Genomic DNA, 18,743 nt, shown 5'->3' with positions numbered 1-18,743 from the left:
TTCTAGCCCCATAGGAGACATATTGTAGCTCAATCATATGGAAAGATACCACACTTCATGGGTTCCCCTTTCACAAAAATACATCAATGGACCCCTTTCCCAAAGGTGACAGCCATCATTGTCTTTCACCTAGGGAAAAAGGTCCATGGAGGCCCTGAAAAGTCGATGTGTCTTTTTTTGTTTGCAGTCTATAAATATAGACTTCAAAATTGAAACTCAATAAATTGTATTTTCCTGACGCATTCATGGCAGCACACACTGGGTTGTGACTCTGCCCCCACAACCTGACAGGATTGGTTAGCTATAAATTTGAAGGGGAGACGCCCCGCACCATTCTCTTTTTTTATCCTCACCTGACAGATTGGACGAACAAGCAAGAAGCATGCCTCTTACCGCAGATCGCCCCAGCAGGTTCAGCCTCTCCTGTTTGGAAGTCCCTCCTGTACAGTCTCTAAATGAGCTTTATGGTGGGAACCCCCGTTCTGGTGGTCTCAGGGGCTCTGGAATTATACTGGCATCTGTAGCAAGCTTTAAAGAAGCTTCAAATCTCGCAGTGGTCCCCACTTTCGCTCTGTCTTTCCTTCCAGTGCAGTGTGTGCTTCCACAAAGGTATTTGTATCATTACATTTGCCACCTAAGGTTAGTCTGTTTTGTACCTTTGCCTGCCTGTTGTTTTTTTCTCAGCTCTGCTGAGCCCTGTGGTTCCTCTGACACCCCATACTCTCTGGGTCACCGTCGCGTACCCCTCAGTGCTCTGCGCATGCACGCAGCTCAGTGATGATGCCGCCGGTCTCCTCTGCCCTCTTCCAAATGGCGGCGCCGTTTAAAAAAAAAAAAAAAAAGGAAACAGTCCTATCGCTCTGTAGTTCTGGCTGCAGTCCTGCTGCTCTGCTCTACTCAGAGTGAAGATTGCACCAGGTGTGTGCAGGCTCGTCCCAGTTCAGCCTGGGCCAATTGATTACACAAAAAATAAATAAAAAAAGAAATAGGAACAAATAGGATAGAAGATATAATACATTTATATATTAATTTATAACATATTGTAGGAGGAAGTATATCCATAATTAAACAATTAATATAATCCAAAAAATAAAAAATAAAATAAGGATAGATATATGTATATAAATCATTATATTTAATAAATAGAAATGTTGGGGGGGGGGGGGGACATATTGTAATGTTTTCCCTTCTCTCTTTTTTTCCACCTTTCCGGGCTGTCTCCCTGCTATCCTCATGGGGGCCACTGCCCTCGCAGACCACCATCAGCTGACCAGGTATAGAGGCCGTCCAGAAGGTGGTAAGTAGAGAAGAGACAAAAAAGAGAGCTTGGCCACTGACGCTACAGTTTTGGTAGCCCTATCGGGTCAAAAGACGCAAGTTTGCGGCACAGAGGGAGATTCTAGCCATGCTTCCGGCAGAAGGCGCAAGAAGTCACTCAAGGTTACCCTCTTGCTTTCTTCAATCAAGGCATAGCCGCTCGCGTCACAGCCACTCCTGTCATAGTCGGTCCCACCGCAGACGATTACCTTCATCCCAGATGGAGCTATCTTACCCGCACCACAGCAAATGTTTGCCAAATATGCGGGGCGCCAGCCTTGCCAGGGGAATTGGCCTGCCGCTCGTGCTTCATTGAAGTAACCAAGGATTCGGAGGCCAGAGTATATACTGAGCTCCTAGGATAATCGCACAGGGATCAATTGTGGGCGATCCTTCCCCAAGCACATCGCCCAGCACCCGGCCGTTACGCCAGGCTGCAAAAACCCTCTCTAAGAATGAGGAGTGTGAGCAGGCGTCGGACTGTCTCTTCTTTAGTTGAACCATTTGCCCATTCAGTCGAGGAAGCGATCGGCTGGGAAGAGGTTATGGCAGAACCTCTGAAGGTTCAGAAATATTTCCTGGTGCTGAAAAGGGGGTCCTGAATCATTTCCCTTCATCAAAGAGCTGTAAAACCTCATAAAGGATGAGTGGGGGAGATCGCATAAGCGGCCCAGTATGAGCAACAAGTTTGCAGATTGTACCCCTTGTGGGAGTCTAGGATCAATTCTTTGATCAATGCAACTACGGTCGATTCATCTTTAATGCGACTCGCTAGAGACGTTTCTCTACCGATTGAAGATGCAGTTACCATCCGGGACGTTCTTGATCGTGAAATCAATATAGAACTGAAGGAAGCCTGCTCCACGACAGGAGACGCTAGTAGGCCGGCTATCACCACGGCGGCAGTAGCTAAAACTATCGCTGCATGGGCGGCTAACGTTGAGAATTCCATTCTAGAAGGAGCCGACCAGGGGAAGATATTCTCCTCCCTGCAGGGAAATTAAGTTGGCTTACGGCTCCTGAGGGGGCGACTTCATGACTGGGAAGAGCCTTATGGCTGAGACCCTGGATAGCGGAGACAGCATCAAAATCTACTGGTGCAAAACTCCATATGGCGGCTCAAGTGTATTTGGCACAAAGATGGACTTGGCCATCTCCAAGGTTACCGGGGGAAAATCCGGGCTGATTCCCTCCGATAGGAGACCAGAGCCCCAGAAGGGCCCCGCTTACAGACGCGATCTTCCTATCAAGTACAGGGATGCTAGATCCTACCGCCCCGGCAGGAAATTTAGGAGGGACTGGAAGACTCGACCCTCCTTCATGTATTTACAGTAAGCCAAGGCTATCACAGCCGGGGAACAGCAGAAGTCCTTTTTGAGGGTCCGTCTGCCCACCCAGCTCAGGTGGGCACCAGACTCAAGAGATTCGCTCGGATATGGGCAACTCGTATAACAGATTCATGGACACTATCCTCTATCAAGACCGGTCACAATTGGAAATTCATGGGCACATTGCCAGGGAACACATTCCAGCCTACCAAGTACCTCCGCACCAGAAAGGGAGGGGGTTTTATTCCCCTTTATTTCTGGTACAAAAAAAAAAAAAACAGGGGATCTACGTCCAGTCCTGGACCTAAAGAGGTTCAACAGACGATCAAAATAGAGGCCCTCAGATTGGAAAAGCCTTCAGTCCATTTTGTTGACAGTGGACGTGGGAGACTGGATGCTATCTCCTAGATTTTTCAGACGTTTACCTTCACGTCCCGATCATCCCGCCTTCCAGAGGTCCCTTCGGTTCTCAATCTATCAATCTCATTTCCAATTTTGGTGCCCCCCATTCGGCATCGCCTCAGCACCCAGAGCATTCAGCAAGTCAGGGTGTTCCTAGGGGCAGAATAATATACCAGGTTGTACCGGGTGCAACTCCCTCAAGAGAGGCTGAAGCCCTTACTCCAGAAGGTACAGAATCTGCTATCATCCAGACGTCTACTGTCAGAGCCTGCCTCAGTACCCGGGGGTCCATGTCAGCATCCATACCTTTGATACAGTGGCCCCTGTGACACATGCAAGTCTTACAGAACTCCTTTCTCAGGCAGTGGAATGGAACGTCAATACTCCAAACCATTCACATCGCGAACTGGGTAAAGCAATTAGTATGGTGGTGGACACACCCGTCCAACCTCAGGGAGTCCATTCCAATAGTTCCCCCAAGTCCAGAAGTAGTAACATCGGATGCCAGCCAGGGGGGATGGGGTCCACACTATCTAGACCAAGTAGCCCAAGGACAGTGGCACTTTGGGGCTCAGGGCATAGTGTCAAATATTTTAGAGCTCAGAGCAGCCTTTCAGGCTCTCCTGGCCGTTGCGCCTCTTCTAGAGGGGAAGAATGTCCTGATCAGGATGGACAACAAGTAGCAGTGTCATGTATCCAGATACAGGGGGGCATCAGGAGTCGCACGCTTCAAGAGGAAGTTTGCCCATATTGGAAAGGGCACAAGTGCACCTGTTAGATCTATGGGCAGTGTACGTCCCGGCAACACAGAATTCGTTGGCCAACTACCTAAGCCGAGAGACACTTTCAAACAACGAATGGTCCCTGAACCAACAGGTATTCTCCATTCTTACGAAAACTTGTGGAATACCAGAAGTCGACCTAGCGGCCACGCCAAAGAACTACAAGTGTCAGAGGTTCCTGTCCAGAGCCCACTTTCCATCAGCCGAAGGGACAAACTGCCTAGCTCTTCCATGGAGCTTCGAGCTGGGGTACATTTTTCTTCCAACTTCTCGGATTACAAGATTCCTGTCCCGACTTCGGAGGTCCTCAGCCACGGTTATTGTACCAATACCGTTCCGACCGAGGAGGCCATGGTTTACGACCCTGCTACAACTAGGTACGCGGCCTCCAATACATCTTCCAGTAACCTGGGATCTCATACATCAGAGACAATTCTTCCATCCAGCCCAGAGAAGCTGCATTTGCCAGCTTGGAAGTTGAGAGGGCTAGGTATGGGGAACTAGGATACTCTCAGGAGGTAATATCAACCTTATTACAAGCTCTAGGGAGCTCCACTGATGTCACCTATACTAGGATCTGGGAGAGGTTTGTGTCGTCGCAGCAAAGAGATTGGAATCCCATCTCAAATTCTTGAATTTCTTCAGTCAGGGCTTAACAAGGGCCCGGGTACCCTGAAGGTGCAAGTATCCGCCCTTTCAGCCATGACGGGTACTAGATGGGCTCTTCATCATCCGGTCACTCTGTTCCTCAGGGCCTGCGTAAGATCAGACCACCTAGGAGGCCAGCCTTTCCAACAGGGGATCTCTGTATAGTACTCGAGGCCCTGTCCAATCCACCCTTTTCTCCATTCAACTTAGTCTCACCGTGGAACCTAGCTCTGAAGATGGCTTCCCGTATTGCGATCACCTCAGCTAAGAGGACGTCGGAGATACAAGCACTTATGGCTACGGAACCCCTATTTAGTGTTCTCCCCTGACAGAGTGGTTCTGAAGCCCTCAGACCATTTTTATCCAAGGGTAACTTCCTCCTTTCATTATAACCAGGACATCGTCCTTCCATCTTTTACTAATGAGAGGGGCGAGTCCCATGCCTAGGATGTCAAACCTACCATCTCCAGTTACTTCACAGCTACATCTCAGGAAGACGGATTCTGTCTTAATTATCCCACACGGGAGCAGACGAGGTCAGCCAGCTACCTCCCGTACCATTACCTCTTGGTTGTTAGTGCTATCGCGGAGACCTATTCCATCCAGCAACTTACGACTCCTAAAGAGCATTAGGGCTCATTCGACAGGGGCAGTGGCCACTTCTTGGGCAGCATATTGCGGGATTTCACCGGAAGCCATAGGCAGAGCAGCAACTTGGTCTTCCCAACACATCTTAATTTCTCACTACAGAGTGGATTCTGCTCTCCTGGCTACCGTCGACTTTGGCAGATCTGTTCTTAGAGCCAATTCCTCAGCGCTATAGAGAATAAATATTACTGTTTTCTTGCACCCTCCCGACTGGCGAGTTATTTCCCAGTGTGTGCTGCCATGAATGCGTCAGGAAAACGGAAAATTGTATACTCACCTTTCCGTAATTTTCCTTTCCTGACGCATCTTCATGGCAGCACACAGATGCCCGCCCTATTGTTTTATGATGATATATACAGAGAATGGTGCGGGGCGTCTCCCCTTCAAATTTATAGCTAACCAATCCTGTCAGGTTGTGGGGGCGGAGTCACAACCCAGTGTGTGCTGCCATGAAGATGCGTCAGGAAAGGAAAATTACGGAAAGGTGAGTATACAATTTTCCGTTTTTCCCATGCTGTGTGTTGGCTTTCCATGTATATCAGTAATCACAGAACAGCCCCAACCGTCCCTTTTAAACCATGTTTAGCCAATAATGGCAACTGAACGCATCAATAGAATGATGGACTGTACTATGAAGTAACATTAAATAACAAATACCTCATTATCTGTGCAGGAGTAGAACTCAGTGTTATTAGTATTTCCATAACGTAATTAGATTTTTGTGTTTTACTGACCTTTAAAAAGCAAAATCACCCCTAATGCAAAATACATTTGTGAGAAGGCTTTGATGGAAGCTGCCATTCTGACTACTGGCTTGCACATCCACTCAAAAAAGCAAAATTTAGATTTAGAAGAAGTCATCACATTGAACTGAAACTAAACATGGATCAGGAGTAAAAACATCAGCATCCAGCAGAGACTTTAAATAAAAGGAAATGTGTTCTGTGTATAAAGTAGGTCATGCTAAATCTCAATTATCCCCAAAATCTGTCATACCAAACTTCGCCATCCTCCTCAAGGAATTCATGGGGCTTTTCACCTCCGTCCATGGTTTTCACTGCAGGTGCCATTAAAATTGGTTGCTCCTGGTCTTCATAGTGAGTGTTGGCTTCAAAGATCAAGATTCATCTTGAATGCCGTGTCCCCTCGGCTCTTCTGAAGCTGTTCGCTCGTTTCCTCCCTGTGGCTGTGGCTTCCTGTCATAGGTAGCTGTCATGGTTCGATATGATAAACGACATCACTTCCTGGCTTGTTACCTCGGCTCTCTGTGGTCAGCTTCTGAGCATTACTTCTCGAGTGAAAAGAAATGCTTCTCGACTACAAGTTGCATCACAGAATTGTGTCATATTTTATGATGAATTGTCCTGGAGATGTCTTGTGAAAATAATTAAAGAGAAGCAATACTCACATACAGTATGCCATGGTTTAGCAACTTTGTGGGTGGTTACGTTAAAGAATCAGCTCACTGAAAAATACAATTTTCATTTTAATGGCATGTCAGCCATAAAATCGGTCAAAAAATGGCTGGTAGTATCCAACACCCCTGGATGACGTACTGTATATTCACGGAAAAAAAAAAAGATACACATTTTGTGCAGCAATCTCTAATGTTTTATTCAAGATAAGCCAGCACCCATATTTATTCTCCAGCCTGAATATTTTCTGTTCCATATCAATGTTTCTGTTCCATATCAAACTTTGGTCAGTGCAAGTAGAACTTGTCCTGGCTAGTAAATAGTGCATCTATGGTATTGGGAGGAGAATAGTGCCCTATCGTTGGTGTCAATATGAGGAATAGTGCCCCATCCTTGGACTCAATAGCAGTACTTCTCAAGGACTCGAAAACCACGGTGCATTTTTGTTATGTATTTTTTTTTATTCATTTTAATAGGGAGGAGCATTTTTGTTTTTTTTAAGCATGCATAACTTCTGAAAACACACCATGCCCACAGTGCAATGGTGTGAAGAGTTCCAAAGGATTTAAAAGGGATACATTGTTAATGCATCTTCCACTTTATAAAGCCTAAAATAGCATAACAGAAAAAAAAAAAAACTGATCAGTGTAAATGGGCCCTTAATCAAAGTAGCCACAATAACTAAAGGAATTTAATCTCTAGTAAGGAAATCGTACTGCCACTATTGCTGAGAGAGGCAAGAGGCTTGTGGGTGATAAACCAACAGTATTATTTCAAATATCAGTTTTGGGTGGATCTGCCCCTTCTAATGACAGCTCCAGGCAAATCTACAGCATAGTTCAGTAGCCAGGAAACATTTAAAAGTAGTGTGGTTTCCTGGCATTTGTCTATCTGCCAAGTTTCTGCACCAGCTGAACACAGGCTTTGTATGTTCTATAAATTGATGATTAATTTGAAAGCACAGGTGGGTTTTAAGGGAATGCAACTGCCCATAGCGGGCACCACTAACTAGAGTACAGATATAAGTATGTGTATTAATTTAAAGTTTTTTTTTTTTTTTTTTCCATCGATACATGTCCCCCAGGGCTGTACCCAGACCCCATATCCTTTTTATTGCCAATTACTTGCATATAATAGATTTTTCATGTTTGGTTCCCATAGACTTTAATAGGGTTCTCTGTTCAGGAGTTCTGCTGCAAACCAAACAGGGGCGCGATTAGTCCATCTCCACTTGCAAGAAGTAGTACAATTTGTGTTTTCTCTATTAGCCTGGAGATCAGCTTTAATTAGGTTGCGTAGGTTTGCACATTTTAACAGCACATAGGGGTTGATTTACTAAAGGCAAATCCACTCTGCACCACAAGTGCAGTCACTGTAAATCTGAGAGGAAGATCTGAAATCAGGGGAAGCTCTGCCGATTTTATCATCCAATCATGTACAAGCAAAAATGCTGTTTATTTTCCTTGCATGTCCCCCTCGGATCTACAGTGAGTGCACTTGTAGTGCAAAGCGAATTTGCCTTTAGTAAATAAACCCCATTGTGTGTGTTGCAACTGATCTAAGCAATGAGGAAACAAAAAAAAAAAAAAAAAAAAAAAGGGAAGAATTTGAGATTCTGATTGTCATTAGTAATACAGTTCTTATTTCAGACAAGTAAACTCTATGTCCCACCAGAATGTAATTGCTCTAAAGCAATAGCTAAGCTGAGCAAAAAAAAATGAAAAAACACACACACACACACACAACGATGAAAACCATAGAAAATGGTGGTTTTCCCCAAAACAGTTGTTTTGAAAGTATTTCCTCCAGTTTATGTGTCTTTAAAACATGAGGTTGAGTTACAGTATATCACTTTATATATCCATCATTCTAAGAAAAAAAAAAAAAAAGTTTGCCGACAGCTGTCTGTCTAAGGTCACATGGGAGGAACTATAGGAAGTTTGGGTATGCTTCTTGCAGGCTCTGTCATCAGTGTTTTGTTTGTGAATAAATGTTTCCTTACACTGGACTTGCAGGTGCTATATGAAAATAATATGGCCGACACTGAAATAACCAGGGATGGGCATTGGCATAATACACGTTTTAATGTGAACAAACAAGCACACATATATTAAAAATGTATAGACAGTGAAAAAAATAATTATAATATGCACATAAATTATACAGCAGTAGTTTCTAGATGAGCTACACTCGCACTTAACATATGAGAGAGATCCAAATTGGAGCTCTAAAAGAACTCAAACATTTAGACATTTAACAATACTAATCAATTGAATAATTGGTCTCGCTCTTATGAGAAGTGTGTGATGCAGGAAGGATTTCAGATCCAGAATAGAGGATCCAGGTAGAACAACATTAGAGGGAGCGGAGAGGCACCAGTTGTAATGCAAAGGTTGGGGATCAAACATTTCCAGGAAAAATGGAAATTCAGACAAATTTGTTAAAAAAATAAAAATAAAAAAAAAAGATAAAACTAAATGAAAATAAAGTTATAACCCTTCTTACTCCAGCAAAAAAAAAAAAAAAAAAAAAAAAGTTTTGCATATAGTGCCAATTCAATTCATTAAATTTCCTTTCCAATATTCCGTGAGTGCATTGATTTTACGTTCATCAACAGAAGCATACACTCAGATGGAGGCGCCCTCATGCTTGTGCTTATATGCCAACATCCCATAGCTGCATCTTTCGATTCAGTCCAAAATTGGCCAGTCGGAGCTGAAATATCAGGTTTTTGGTGAACCGACCTTTAAAGCGCAACTCCAGGAAAAAATAAATAAAAAATAATAAAACCACATTCCCCTTTGGGTGATCTACGTACATTACAAGGATTTTAACAAACATTGTTGCAGAATACTACTTTCTGTTATTCTGAAGAAATCTGTGCGTCAGTAATTATGAAACCACTCCCTTAAGACTCACTCAGAACATGGGCACTGACAACAGTGCCCATGTTCTGAGTGAGTCTTAAGGGAGTGGTTTCATAATTATCAGCTGGCTGCTGCAGTTGTAGAGCTCTAATGAGGAAAACTACAGGGGTTGCATCCCTTTAGATGCGATTTCTTATTGGGAATATCTTACCGAAAATTACATTTTTGTTGAAGGGGGATGCCAAAAATCTTGACTTAGTGTAGACCTTCTGGGACAATCAGTGAGCCAATCACACAAGCAAGAAATTATATTTCTGTGAGGGCGTTCTGTATACAGAATATCTCCAGGTAGCCATATTGCATTACATTTGCAGAAAATTACAGCAGCTGCAGATTGAAAAAGGTTATTTTTAATAACCTTCAATTACAATACGACTTGTATCGCAGTTGTATATGCTAGATCATTATTTCATATATGCTTTTTTTCTTCTTAAAAGCGGAGTTACCCTTTAAATCTTATTGAAGGAAAAAGTTTATCCACAAACCGACTGAGATTGTAGCCGGTGTTTGTCAGTCAGTAATTCTCGGTACTGTTTGCGGGTCTCATCGATGCCGCTTTGTAGAGAGGCAACTTCAGCAGTCAGGAGGATACCTGGAGAAGACAGTATAGGAGATGAGAGCTGACTTGGCTCAAAGCCGGACCTTTATCCTCTCCACTAAATCATATAAAACCAGTTCACATGGCTGTCTGCTGCTCATTTCATTCTTGTATGAAATATAGAAGGAATGGACTAAAAAAAAAATATGCAGTATATAAAATTGAGCAGCACATGGAAACATTTCAGATAATTTCAACACTTCTGAAAGAGCACTTTTCATACATATAGTACATGAGATCAGTGTATTGTAATCTCATTAATGGTCGTTAACGGTTTAAAAACCTTTTTACCACATAACCATGAAATGTTCACACAATGATTATTTTGTTATTGTTGGATAAATTGGAAATTGATTAGAAGCCCTGTTGAGTTCCTATTTCTCACACTCTTTGTTCTCCTGACAACTGTATTTTCACAATGAGAGAAAGTGATGGGTAAACCAAAATATAAAGTTGTTGCTGTCATAGGAGGTGAAGGGAGCAATTTCAATGGAGCCTGCTGATCCAGTTGAGAGGCAAGAGGAAATTTCCCCTCACTTCCTGTTTGTGTTTCCAGGACAGCAAGTGAAAAGAAATCTCCCCCCAAAAAAACAAAACAAAACAACAGATAGGTTCAATTGCTTCCTAATGTACAAACCAGGGGTTTAAACCATTATCTACTCTATTTAAAACACCTTTTGCACTTAGATTTGGTTAAGCTGTTAACTGAACCCATAACAAGGGGTCTTCAAACTTTCTAAACAAAAGGGCCAGTTAACTGTGCTTCAGGCTTTAGGGGGGCAGTGGGATTAGCAAAACTCCTGGCATCAAAGTATACAGTGCCCCCTCATTGGTAGGAATAGTGACCTATTGTTGGTATCAGCGGGGAAAAATGGTGCTCTATCGTTGGCATTTAGTGAGGAATGGTGCCCCATCATTGATGTTTAAGGATGGAATGGTGCCTCAGATAAAGGCAAAGGGCCACATCCAGCCCATGGGCCGCAGTTTGGAGACCAGTGCATTACACCATGTGGGTGGTTTATTTTCTTGTCACTTTAGTAAAAAGATACTGACTGCACAGTCTGACATGGTGACTAGTGCCACAGCATAAAAAAAACTATATGAAATGCCTTGCCAGACTTGTAAACCTAGTGAAAGATCCACTTTAGACGGTCTTTATATTATCAACAGACTAAGAAAAGGACGCCACTTTAAGGCAGATGACTTTACTGCACTGTATAATACGGTCCTTCAAAAAACAAAAGCTTTCGGACAGGAAGAGAGAAGATAGATAAGCTTGTCAGTGAGCTGATGCTTCCTCAATATCCCTTCACGGGTCAGAGTGGATCCTTGACCAAGCTGTATTGATTTAATGGAGCAAGAAAAAAGTGAGAACACCAACCTGGCTGTGCCGTCTGTTAGGAGTACATAAATAACAAGATTGCCTGAAAGAACTAAAAATTCTTTGCTCTGCAAAACTGTTTTGGATATGAATTTTAGCTATTTGTATTAGCAGCCTGGAGCTCAGCTTTAAGTTTGGCTACAGGTATGCTGTAAATATACTCACCCTGGCGGAAAGTATTTTGTGCTTGGCGCAAGCTCTGAGGAACGAGAACACCAAACCAGCGCAATGGGTCATTATTAGGTGGCGGCCTCTGTTTCTCATTTCCTTCCGTCTTTAGGTGTTTAGGAGTCTCTGTGGTTGACTTGTGGCCTCGGTGTCTCAGCACTGGAAAGGAATAAAAATAATTTAATTTTTTTTTTCGTTTTACAAAAAAGTTTAATACATTGAAATACCAATAGTATCCAGGAAATACAGTAACAAAGTTAGCGTGTTTTCTCATAATCCATTTGTACATAGTTTGTATGTGCGATGCAGCTTTCAGACACCTAGTTCTGTCCACTGCAGCTCCTATGCTTCAGTACATAAAGCTCCCTTGTGTTCAGACAGGGTATTGCCGCAAATTGTACACACGATGGATGTTAATTCACAGGCTTGGAGGAAAAAGGGTAAAAAGGAGTTGAATTAGAGAGCAGACTAACCACAAGATGAATGCCAGGGTGAAAATTATAAAGACCAGTTGACAGGATGAGTCTCGGAGCTAATTCACAGTTGTTTTACTGCATTTTAAACTCTAACAATAGTCGTCGTCCCCCCGCCACATACTAATTCAGGGCCAGTGTAGCTAAACCTTTTCAGCAGGTCACTACCCTGAAACATATGCGGCATAAGTTGGACAAAAGTTGCTTCCATCAAGGCCCAAATTACACAAGTCTTCTGCAGTTAGAGACTAAGTACAGCTTCAAATCGTTTAAGCATTGAACAGGGAATGGGTTAGATCCATTGTAAGATTTTTACTGCTGTCCATGGCTCCCTGGGGGGAGCTCTCAATTACTGTCTCAGAGGAAGTGAGTGGAAATCACCTCTTAGGGCTGGTTCACACCACAAAAACATACTGTAGATCTGTTCCCAGATGTGTTTCTACATGCACGTTTTTTTCTTTTTTTAAACACAGTTTTGATGCGTTTCTGGGTGATTTTTTTTTTTACTGTACTGGGGACCAGTGCATTTTTTCATGAGTTTGTGATGCATTTTACTGCGTTCCAGTAAAGTCCAGTGTGGGAAAAATGGAGCATGTTCTACCTTTTTTTTCCTGGAACTGGAACACCCTCTACTTTCCATGCAGAAAAAAAAAAGAAAGAAAAAAAAAAAACCCCACACACACCACACTTGAGTGCTTATGGTGTGAACTGGTCCTTAGAGAGCCGTCACATGTTCTGGGGACAACTAACATTTTGATTTCCTATCGCTTTCTATCCTAGTGAATGGTCTTCCCGAGCAAACACGGTAGCATTTAAAGTGGCTGTAAACGTTATTTAAAAAAAAATATATATAATAATAATAATAATAATAATAATAAAACAAAACATGTCTATACTTACCTGCTCTGTGCAATGGTTTTGCACAGAGCAGCCCCAATCTTCTGAAGTCCCCCACCAGCGCTCCAGGCCCCACTTCATCGGGTGAGTGAGAGAGACTTGTAAAGCGCAACGCATGCAAACTGAATCGCCTCTGGGCGCTGTATCCATTTCATGGGTAAGGAAGGGTGCCCCCATGGAAAGCCACTTTCCATGACACCATTAACACAGACAGCGGGACTCTGCCCGCCCCCTGTGTCAGAGCTTTTGATTGACAGCAGCAGGAGTCAATGGCTTCTGCTGCTATCAATCTGTCCAAAGAGAAGAGCGACAGCTGAGCTCATGCACATCACTGGATCGAATCAGGCTCAGAAGAAGAAGAACGGAGGGGATCTGGGAGCTTAAATAAGAACATTAACAAAATATTTACAATTTACTAGAGAGTATACATAAAATATATGTATACATACTTAAAATTACCTTGATCCACTGCCCCGATTGTCTCGACCTCTTGAGTTTCCTCAGGCTCCCCCTTTTCTGACTCAACATTCCCAACATGAAACACTGTCACACCCTCCTCCGAGATGCTAAATCACAAGATGTATATGAAAAGGGATACGTCATACACAGTACATGGAAATAATCAAGGTAACTTGTTCTTTGCCCATGCCAATTTAAAAAAAAAAAAAAAAAAAAAAAAAAACCGAGATGGACATCTTAGCAAGCGCAATATACAGGGATATGAAAAATGGTAGCAACATGAACACATACACATTGAACTGGATGAACCTTACCAACCATGTTAACTATATCCAAGCAAAGCAAAATGTTCATATTAATACATTCCTCACCAGCAACATATTTAAAAATGTTTGCTTACTTGTGGCAGCATTCCGCCCTCAAGAGTAGGGATGAGCCGAACACTCCCCAGTTCGGTTTGCATCAGAACATGCGAACAGGCAATACATTTGTTCTAACATCTGAACGCCATTAAAGTCTATGGGACGCGAACATGAAAAATCGAAAGTGTTAATTTCAAAGGCTTATATGCAAGCCATTGTCACAAAAAGTGTTTGGGGACCCGGGTCCTGCCCCAGGGGACATGCATCAATGCAAAAAAAAAAAAAGTTTTAAAAACGTCTTTCAGGAGCAGTGATTTTAATAATGCTTAAAGTGAAACAATAAAGGTTAAATATTCCTTTAAATTTCGTATCTGGGGGGTGTATAGTATGCCTGTAAAGTAGCGCTTGTTTGCCGTGCTTAAAACTGTCCGTGCACAAAATGTAATTTCTGAAGGGAAAAAAAGTAATTTAGAAGTACTCGCAGCTATAATGAATTGTCGGCTCCTGGCAATGCAGAGAAAAGTCATTTGAAAAAAAAAATACATGGGGGTCCCCCCAAATTCAATTACCAGGCCCTTTAGGTCTGGTATGGATTTTAACCACATATATATATATTATAATAATAATAATATTGATGCATGCTGTATAGCCTATGACTGTGCAGAAGCTATGCGATTTGCCCAGTACTGTCACACAGGGGCAGGAAGAGTCCTCAGCCTGGGTAAGCTTCAACAAGAGCAACTTAGTTTACAGAGAGTGCGTTTTCTTTATTTTTGATAACGGATCAGAGCAGCAGGGAGTGCAAAAACGATTTTACTTTAATGTGAGCTAGACTCCTGTTAAAACATTCTTAATGTGAAACTTCACTCCACAAATTAAGTTTGGGTCCATGACTGCACTAACTCCCCTAGGAAATAATAGGAGGGTTGTGTGTGTGTGTGTGTTTTCTTGTTACTGGTAGCTGAACATGTTACACCCCAAATACAGATGTAACATGTTGAGAAAGGAGGACTTATCTTAAATCACACTGCAAAGGCATAGTAACTCATCTCCATACGTTGTAACACGATGCAATTTAAAACTTTTGTGCAAATGCTGCAGGTGTAAAGCATGTATGCTTACCAAACATTCACTTCTTTATTTTAAAGAGTGAAAATTAAACTACAATTCTGATTGGCTGCAATGAGCTATGCTATTTTCCTCTTGACAAGAGTGAAACAGCCAACAAGTTTTGGACAGAGTGAAGAGGGATTACTTGTGTTTTTATTGCTGCCTGTTCTCCTGTTAGGGAGATTCATTCTATTTGTCCCATTTACCATTATCATTGAAAGTGAAAGTAAAAGAAATTTGCGGGTTGTCCCCAGAAAAGTAATAGAGGGAATATATTCCAATTGGCCCCCAAGGAACTCCCTTAATTTGCATGGATTTCCCTCATGTCCTGTTTTGGTGGGTCAGAAAGTAAGGGTGTAAAAAAAAAAACACCCTAATTAGGCAGAGATAAATAATAATAATAAAAAAAAAAAATTAACTGACAGGGGTTAACCCTCCCTTACTCTATCCAAAAATGAAAAAAAAAATTAAAAATTGCTTACAGTTCTACTTTAATTAAAAAAAAAAAAAAAAAAAAAAAAAAAAAAAACGTGGGCCATAAGGTCATTCTATAGTGTACATCATTTTTGCAGATAATAACGTTCAGGAGAACAAAAGGACCTGACAAGTTTTCAGAGAGATACACATTGTATTTAAATTAAGCATGTTGCTCACAACTTACCTGCCCTGGACACAGACTGAGGGAACCATGTCTTGTTTATATTGCAGAGAAGATACAAATTTATTCCCCATTGAATATCGTGACTGAGAAAGGTAGAACCACCCCTGGAAAAAAAATAAACAAAAAAAGTGACCCATATATAAAATGCAAGCATTTTGTTGCATAGCTTCCCCTCGTTTTACACAGGAAGCAGTTCTGTGATTTTACACACATATGCTTATTGTCTTTTATAAGGAGGTTTGAGCCTTTATCTGAAATCAAAGCCAAAATGGACTGGTTGGTAAAGCACATCAAAACGGTTTTAAATCCCCTTTTCTGTTGTCCCATTGGGGGCGATTTCCCCTTATTTCCTGCCTTAAGACACAAGAAGCGGGGGGATATTCCTTCAAAATAAAATCTCATCTCAGGCAGCCGACACCTATTTAAGGATTTTGCCTCAACTCAAAATTCCAGATTTTCTACTCGCTTACTGTCTCAATGACAATGGTCACTGGGAGGAAACTGATGAACCTCACCAGTGAAGACATCAATAAAAACCGAAGGCCTAACTCTTACCTACACGAATACAAACATGTAAAATGGCTGTAGATACCATTAGAACTAGACAGATAGGAGCTGGGCTACTCAATCACCAAACAAGTCAATCACACAAATGATTTCAGATATGAGCTCAGACATCAACATGCAGCCGCCAGTCTCCCTTGGCAGTTAAAAAACTTCTACTGTAAGTGGAAAGGACTTAACTAGACTAAAGAATGCTTTAAATTGTATTTATCAGATCAATTCGATGGGGGGCTTGATATATCTTTCAGGAATGAGACATTCCATGCCTTTGAAATGTGACTGGCTCCTATGCAGGTGATACCATTTTGGTCCTGTTGTGGATCATGAGTGGTCTCAGTTAGATGGATAATACTTTGAACAGATTAGAGTAGTGTTTTACTACTAGGGTGCCATGGCAACAGCTTGATCTCAGTGCCATCCTGTGCACAGGGAGGAGAGAGAACACAGCCCACATCTCCTCCCAGTTCTCTCCTCCTCCCTGCTGCTATCTGTATAATTGCTGACAAAACAGAAAGCTGTGTGGGCCACCCACATGGATTCTACGAGCCAATGACATTGTTGGTTGCCAAGGAAATGTCAGAGGGCCCACACGGCTTTCTGTTTTGTCAGCAATGGTACAGACAGCAGCAGAGAGGAGGAGGGAACTAGGAGGAGGGGTGGCCTGTGTTCTTTCTCCTGTCAATGCACAGGATCACTCTTGCATCTAAAATGTACAGGGTTTAATTACGGTACCACCCCATATATGCTCCCCACACTGTTCCTGTCCAGGCAGCAAGACCTGTGGGTGGCGGGGAGGCAATTAAAAACCTTGTACAGTTGAATCTGAGCAATTCTGTATTAGCTCCTGTATAGCGATGGGGGGATGGGGGGATGGGGGGGGGAGCACACAGCCCTCACCTCCTCCCAGGTTTCTCTCCCTGTCTTCTGTGGACACTACTCCTTTAGTAAGCAGGTAGAACATAATTTGTGTTGGGAGGTGGAGTTTGTGAACAGAGCATTTGTGCTTGGAGGGGGGGGGGGGGCATGCAAGCTCAGATGGTGTGAATGAGCCTTTGAACTGGAGTGCCCTTGGATTGTGCACAATTATAAAAGTGTGACTTCCCTGAAAAAAAAACACCAACACTAAATTGGAGCCATTTTCAGACCTGAGATAATACAGAACACATACCTTCTCTATGAGGCTGTTGAGGTTTTCTCTTTTCTCCTTCAGGACCTCCAGGTCATCCATTAGTTGGAGAAGCAGCTGATCCAGCCTCTCATTCACCTCAGTGAGAGTCTCTTTTGTAGCTGGTGCCATTTTGTTCTGGGCTGTGCAATCCAGATGTAACAAAGCAATGCTCATGTTTCTGTAACAAGCAGAGCACAGGGTGAAGATCCAGTGCTATCCAGTTTTTTCCCAAAATAAGGAACCAGAAAAACAAGGTGAAACATAACATTGCAGTGCCTTTAAATCTCCAACGGTAGCCATACACACTTTGAATTTGCTTGTACAAGTTGCTTTGTCAACAGAAACACCCAGACTGCCTTTCCTATCCTGCTTCTGAAATGGCAGCATGACCCTCCAGGTCAATACTCTGAATCGACGAACGAAAAAAAAAAGTGTAGATAAGAAGTTCTGACTTTTCTCAAGTGATCTGCATACTTAAATAGGAGCTCCAATCAACTTCTAAAAAAATCAGCAGCCACAAAGACTGTAGCTGTTGACTTAATAAACACTTACCTGTCCCAGGATCCAGTGCTGTACTCACCTGTGTCCTTTGTTCCGCTGGTCTTTAGTCACAGACGGCATCTGAACAGCGGGCACAGCTTGCGGCTTCAAAGCTGACAGCTAACTGAGCATTGTGAACGGTCCTGCAGTTTTCAGGGAGGGGGAGGAGAACAACATCTTGGATCAAAGTGGCAGTGGGTACCTGTCAAAACCAGGTATCCTTCCCCCAAAAAAGTGCCATTTGTTAATAAGGAGCAGGTCAGGAGACCTTAAAGTGGAACTTTACCCAAAAGGGGTTTCAGAAAGTCCAAGGGGGAGTCAGCATAGCAGCCAAGCAATTTGCATTTTTAGGAAGTTATCTAAACACCAGTCAGAGCTTTTAGGTATATTATTGGATGGAGCAGGAAGGGGTTAGAGCCCCTGTTCATGTTCTTAATGTAATGTGTGTCCATGTTGGGGAGATTTCCCCTTTTCAGGACAGGAAGGAAGTTCTCCAATGGTGACACAGACACAAGGAAGGGTTGGAACTTCCCAGTGTTTTTATTACTGTCAGGGACAGTAAGTGCAGAGAAATCTCTCAGAAGGGGGTCACAGAGAGAAATAAAAACCTGACTAGAAAACTATCTGAAACTAAAGACACATTCGGTTGCAGTATTATGGCAAAATAAGACAACAGAATTGCTGAAGCCCATTGTTAGTGGTAGAGATTTCCAAGGACCTCCTGACGGCCCCTGGAGATTCAAGGCGAGCTCACAAAACCTCTCTGACCCGCAATACACCGGCCACACATCACTCACCCTCCTGCTCTATCGTATGACCTGAACTTCTCATGTGACTTTGCTGCCCCGGAACTGAAATCCGCTATCGGGTCACTTCCTGCCGCGGCTCCGCCATG

At 42.8% G+C, this 18,743-nt stretch overlaps 2 protein-coding genes across 3 annotated transcripts in view; both read right to left on the bottom strand.

The window, feature by feature from the left end:
- LOC120913907 (rho guanine nucleotide exchange factor 3-like) overlaps positions 1-6,779 on the bottom strand; it is a 47,050-nt gene extending 40,271 nt beyond the window's left edge. The window contains exon 1 of the mRNA XM_040324248.1: positions 6,122-6,779. Within this exon, the coding sequence (XP_040180182.1) occupies positions 6,122-6,195 (74 nt within the window). The 5' untranslated portion in view covers positions 6,196-6,779. The remainder of the gene's footprint in view (positions 1-6,121) is intronic.
- Positions 6,780-9,480: 2,701 nt separating this feature from the next.
- On the bottom strand, positions 9,481-18,724 carry CCDC115 (coiled-coil domain containing 115). 2 transcript variants are annotated; one of them, XM_040324251.1, is made up of 6 exons: positions 18,646-18,724; positions 17,309-17,486; positions 15,577-15,680; positions 13,444-13,550; positions 11,612-11,773; positions 9,481-10,059 (listed from the first exon to the last, which is right to left on the bottom strand). In XM_040324251.1, exons 2-6 carry the CDS (start codon positions 17,480-17,482, stop codon positions 9,941-9,943), a joined length of 666 nt encoding a protein of 221 aa, XP_040180185.1. In that variant the 5' UTR covers positions 17,483-17,486; positions 18,646-18,724; the 3' UTR covers positions 9,481-9,940. The 2 variants fall into 2 exon arrangements, with proteins under 2 accessions (XP_040180185.1, XP_040180184.1); XM_040324250.1 differs by lacking the exon at positions 18,646-18,724 and adding an exon at positions 18,567-18,589.
- Positions 18,725-18,743: the final 19 nt, after the last annotated feature.

The sequence above is a fragment of the Rana temporaria genome, chromosome 9, assembly GCF_905171775.1.
Source record: "Rana temporaria chromosome 9, aRanTem1.1, whole genome shotgun sequence".
NCBI classification, from domain to species: Eukaryota; Metazoa; Chordata; class Amphibia; order Anura; family Ranidae; genus Rana; species Rana temporaria.
The sequence above is the reverse complement of the archived record's forward strand: the minus strand, read 5'-3'. Positions and strand labels throughout refer to the sequence as shown.

Bases quoted from the DNA above. Each gene is read 5' to 3' on its own strand.
- CCDC115 (XM_040324251.1), bottom strand. From the start codon at position 17,482: ATGAGCATTGCTTTGTTACATCTGGATTGCACAGCCCAGAACAAAATG. The intron at 13,551-15,576 runs GTAAGTTGTGAG...CTTGTGATTTAG, and splicing joins TCAGTCTGTGTCCAGGGCAG to CATCTCGGAGGAGGGTGTGA. The intron at 11,774-13,443 runs GTAATTTTAAGT...ATTCCTTTCCAG, and splicing joins AATCGGGGCAGTGGATCAAG to TGCTGAGACACCGAGGCCAC.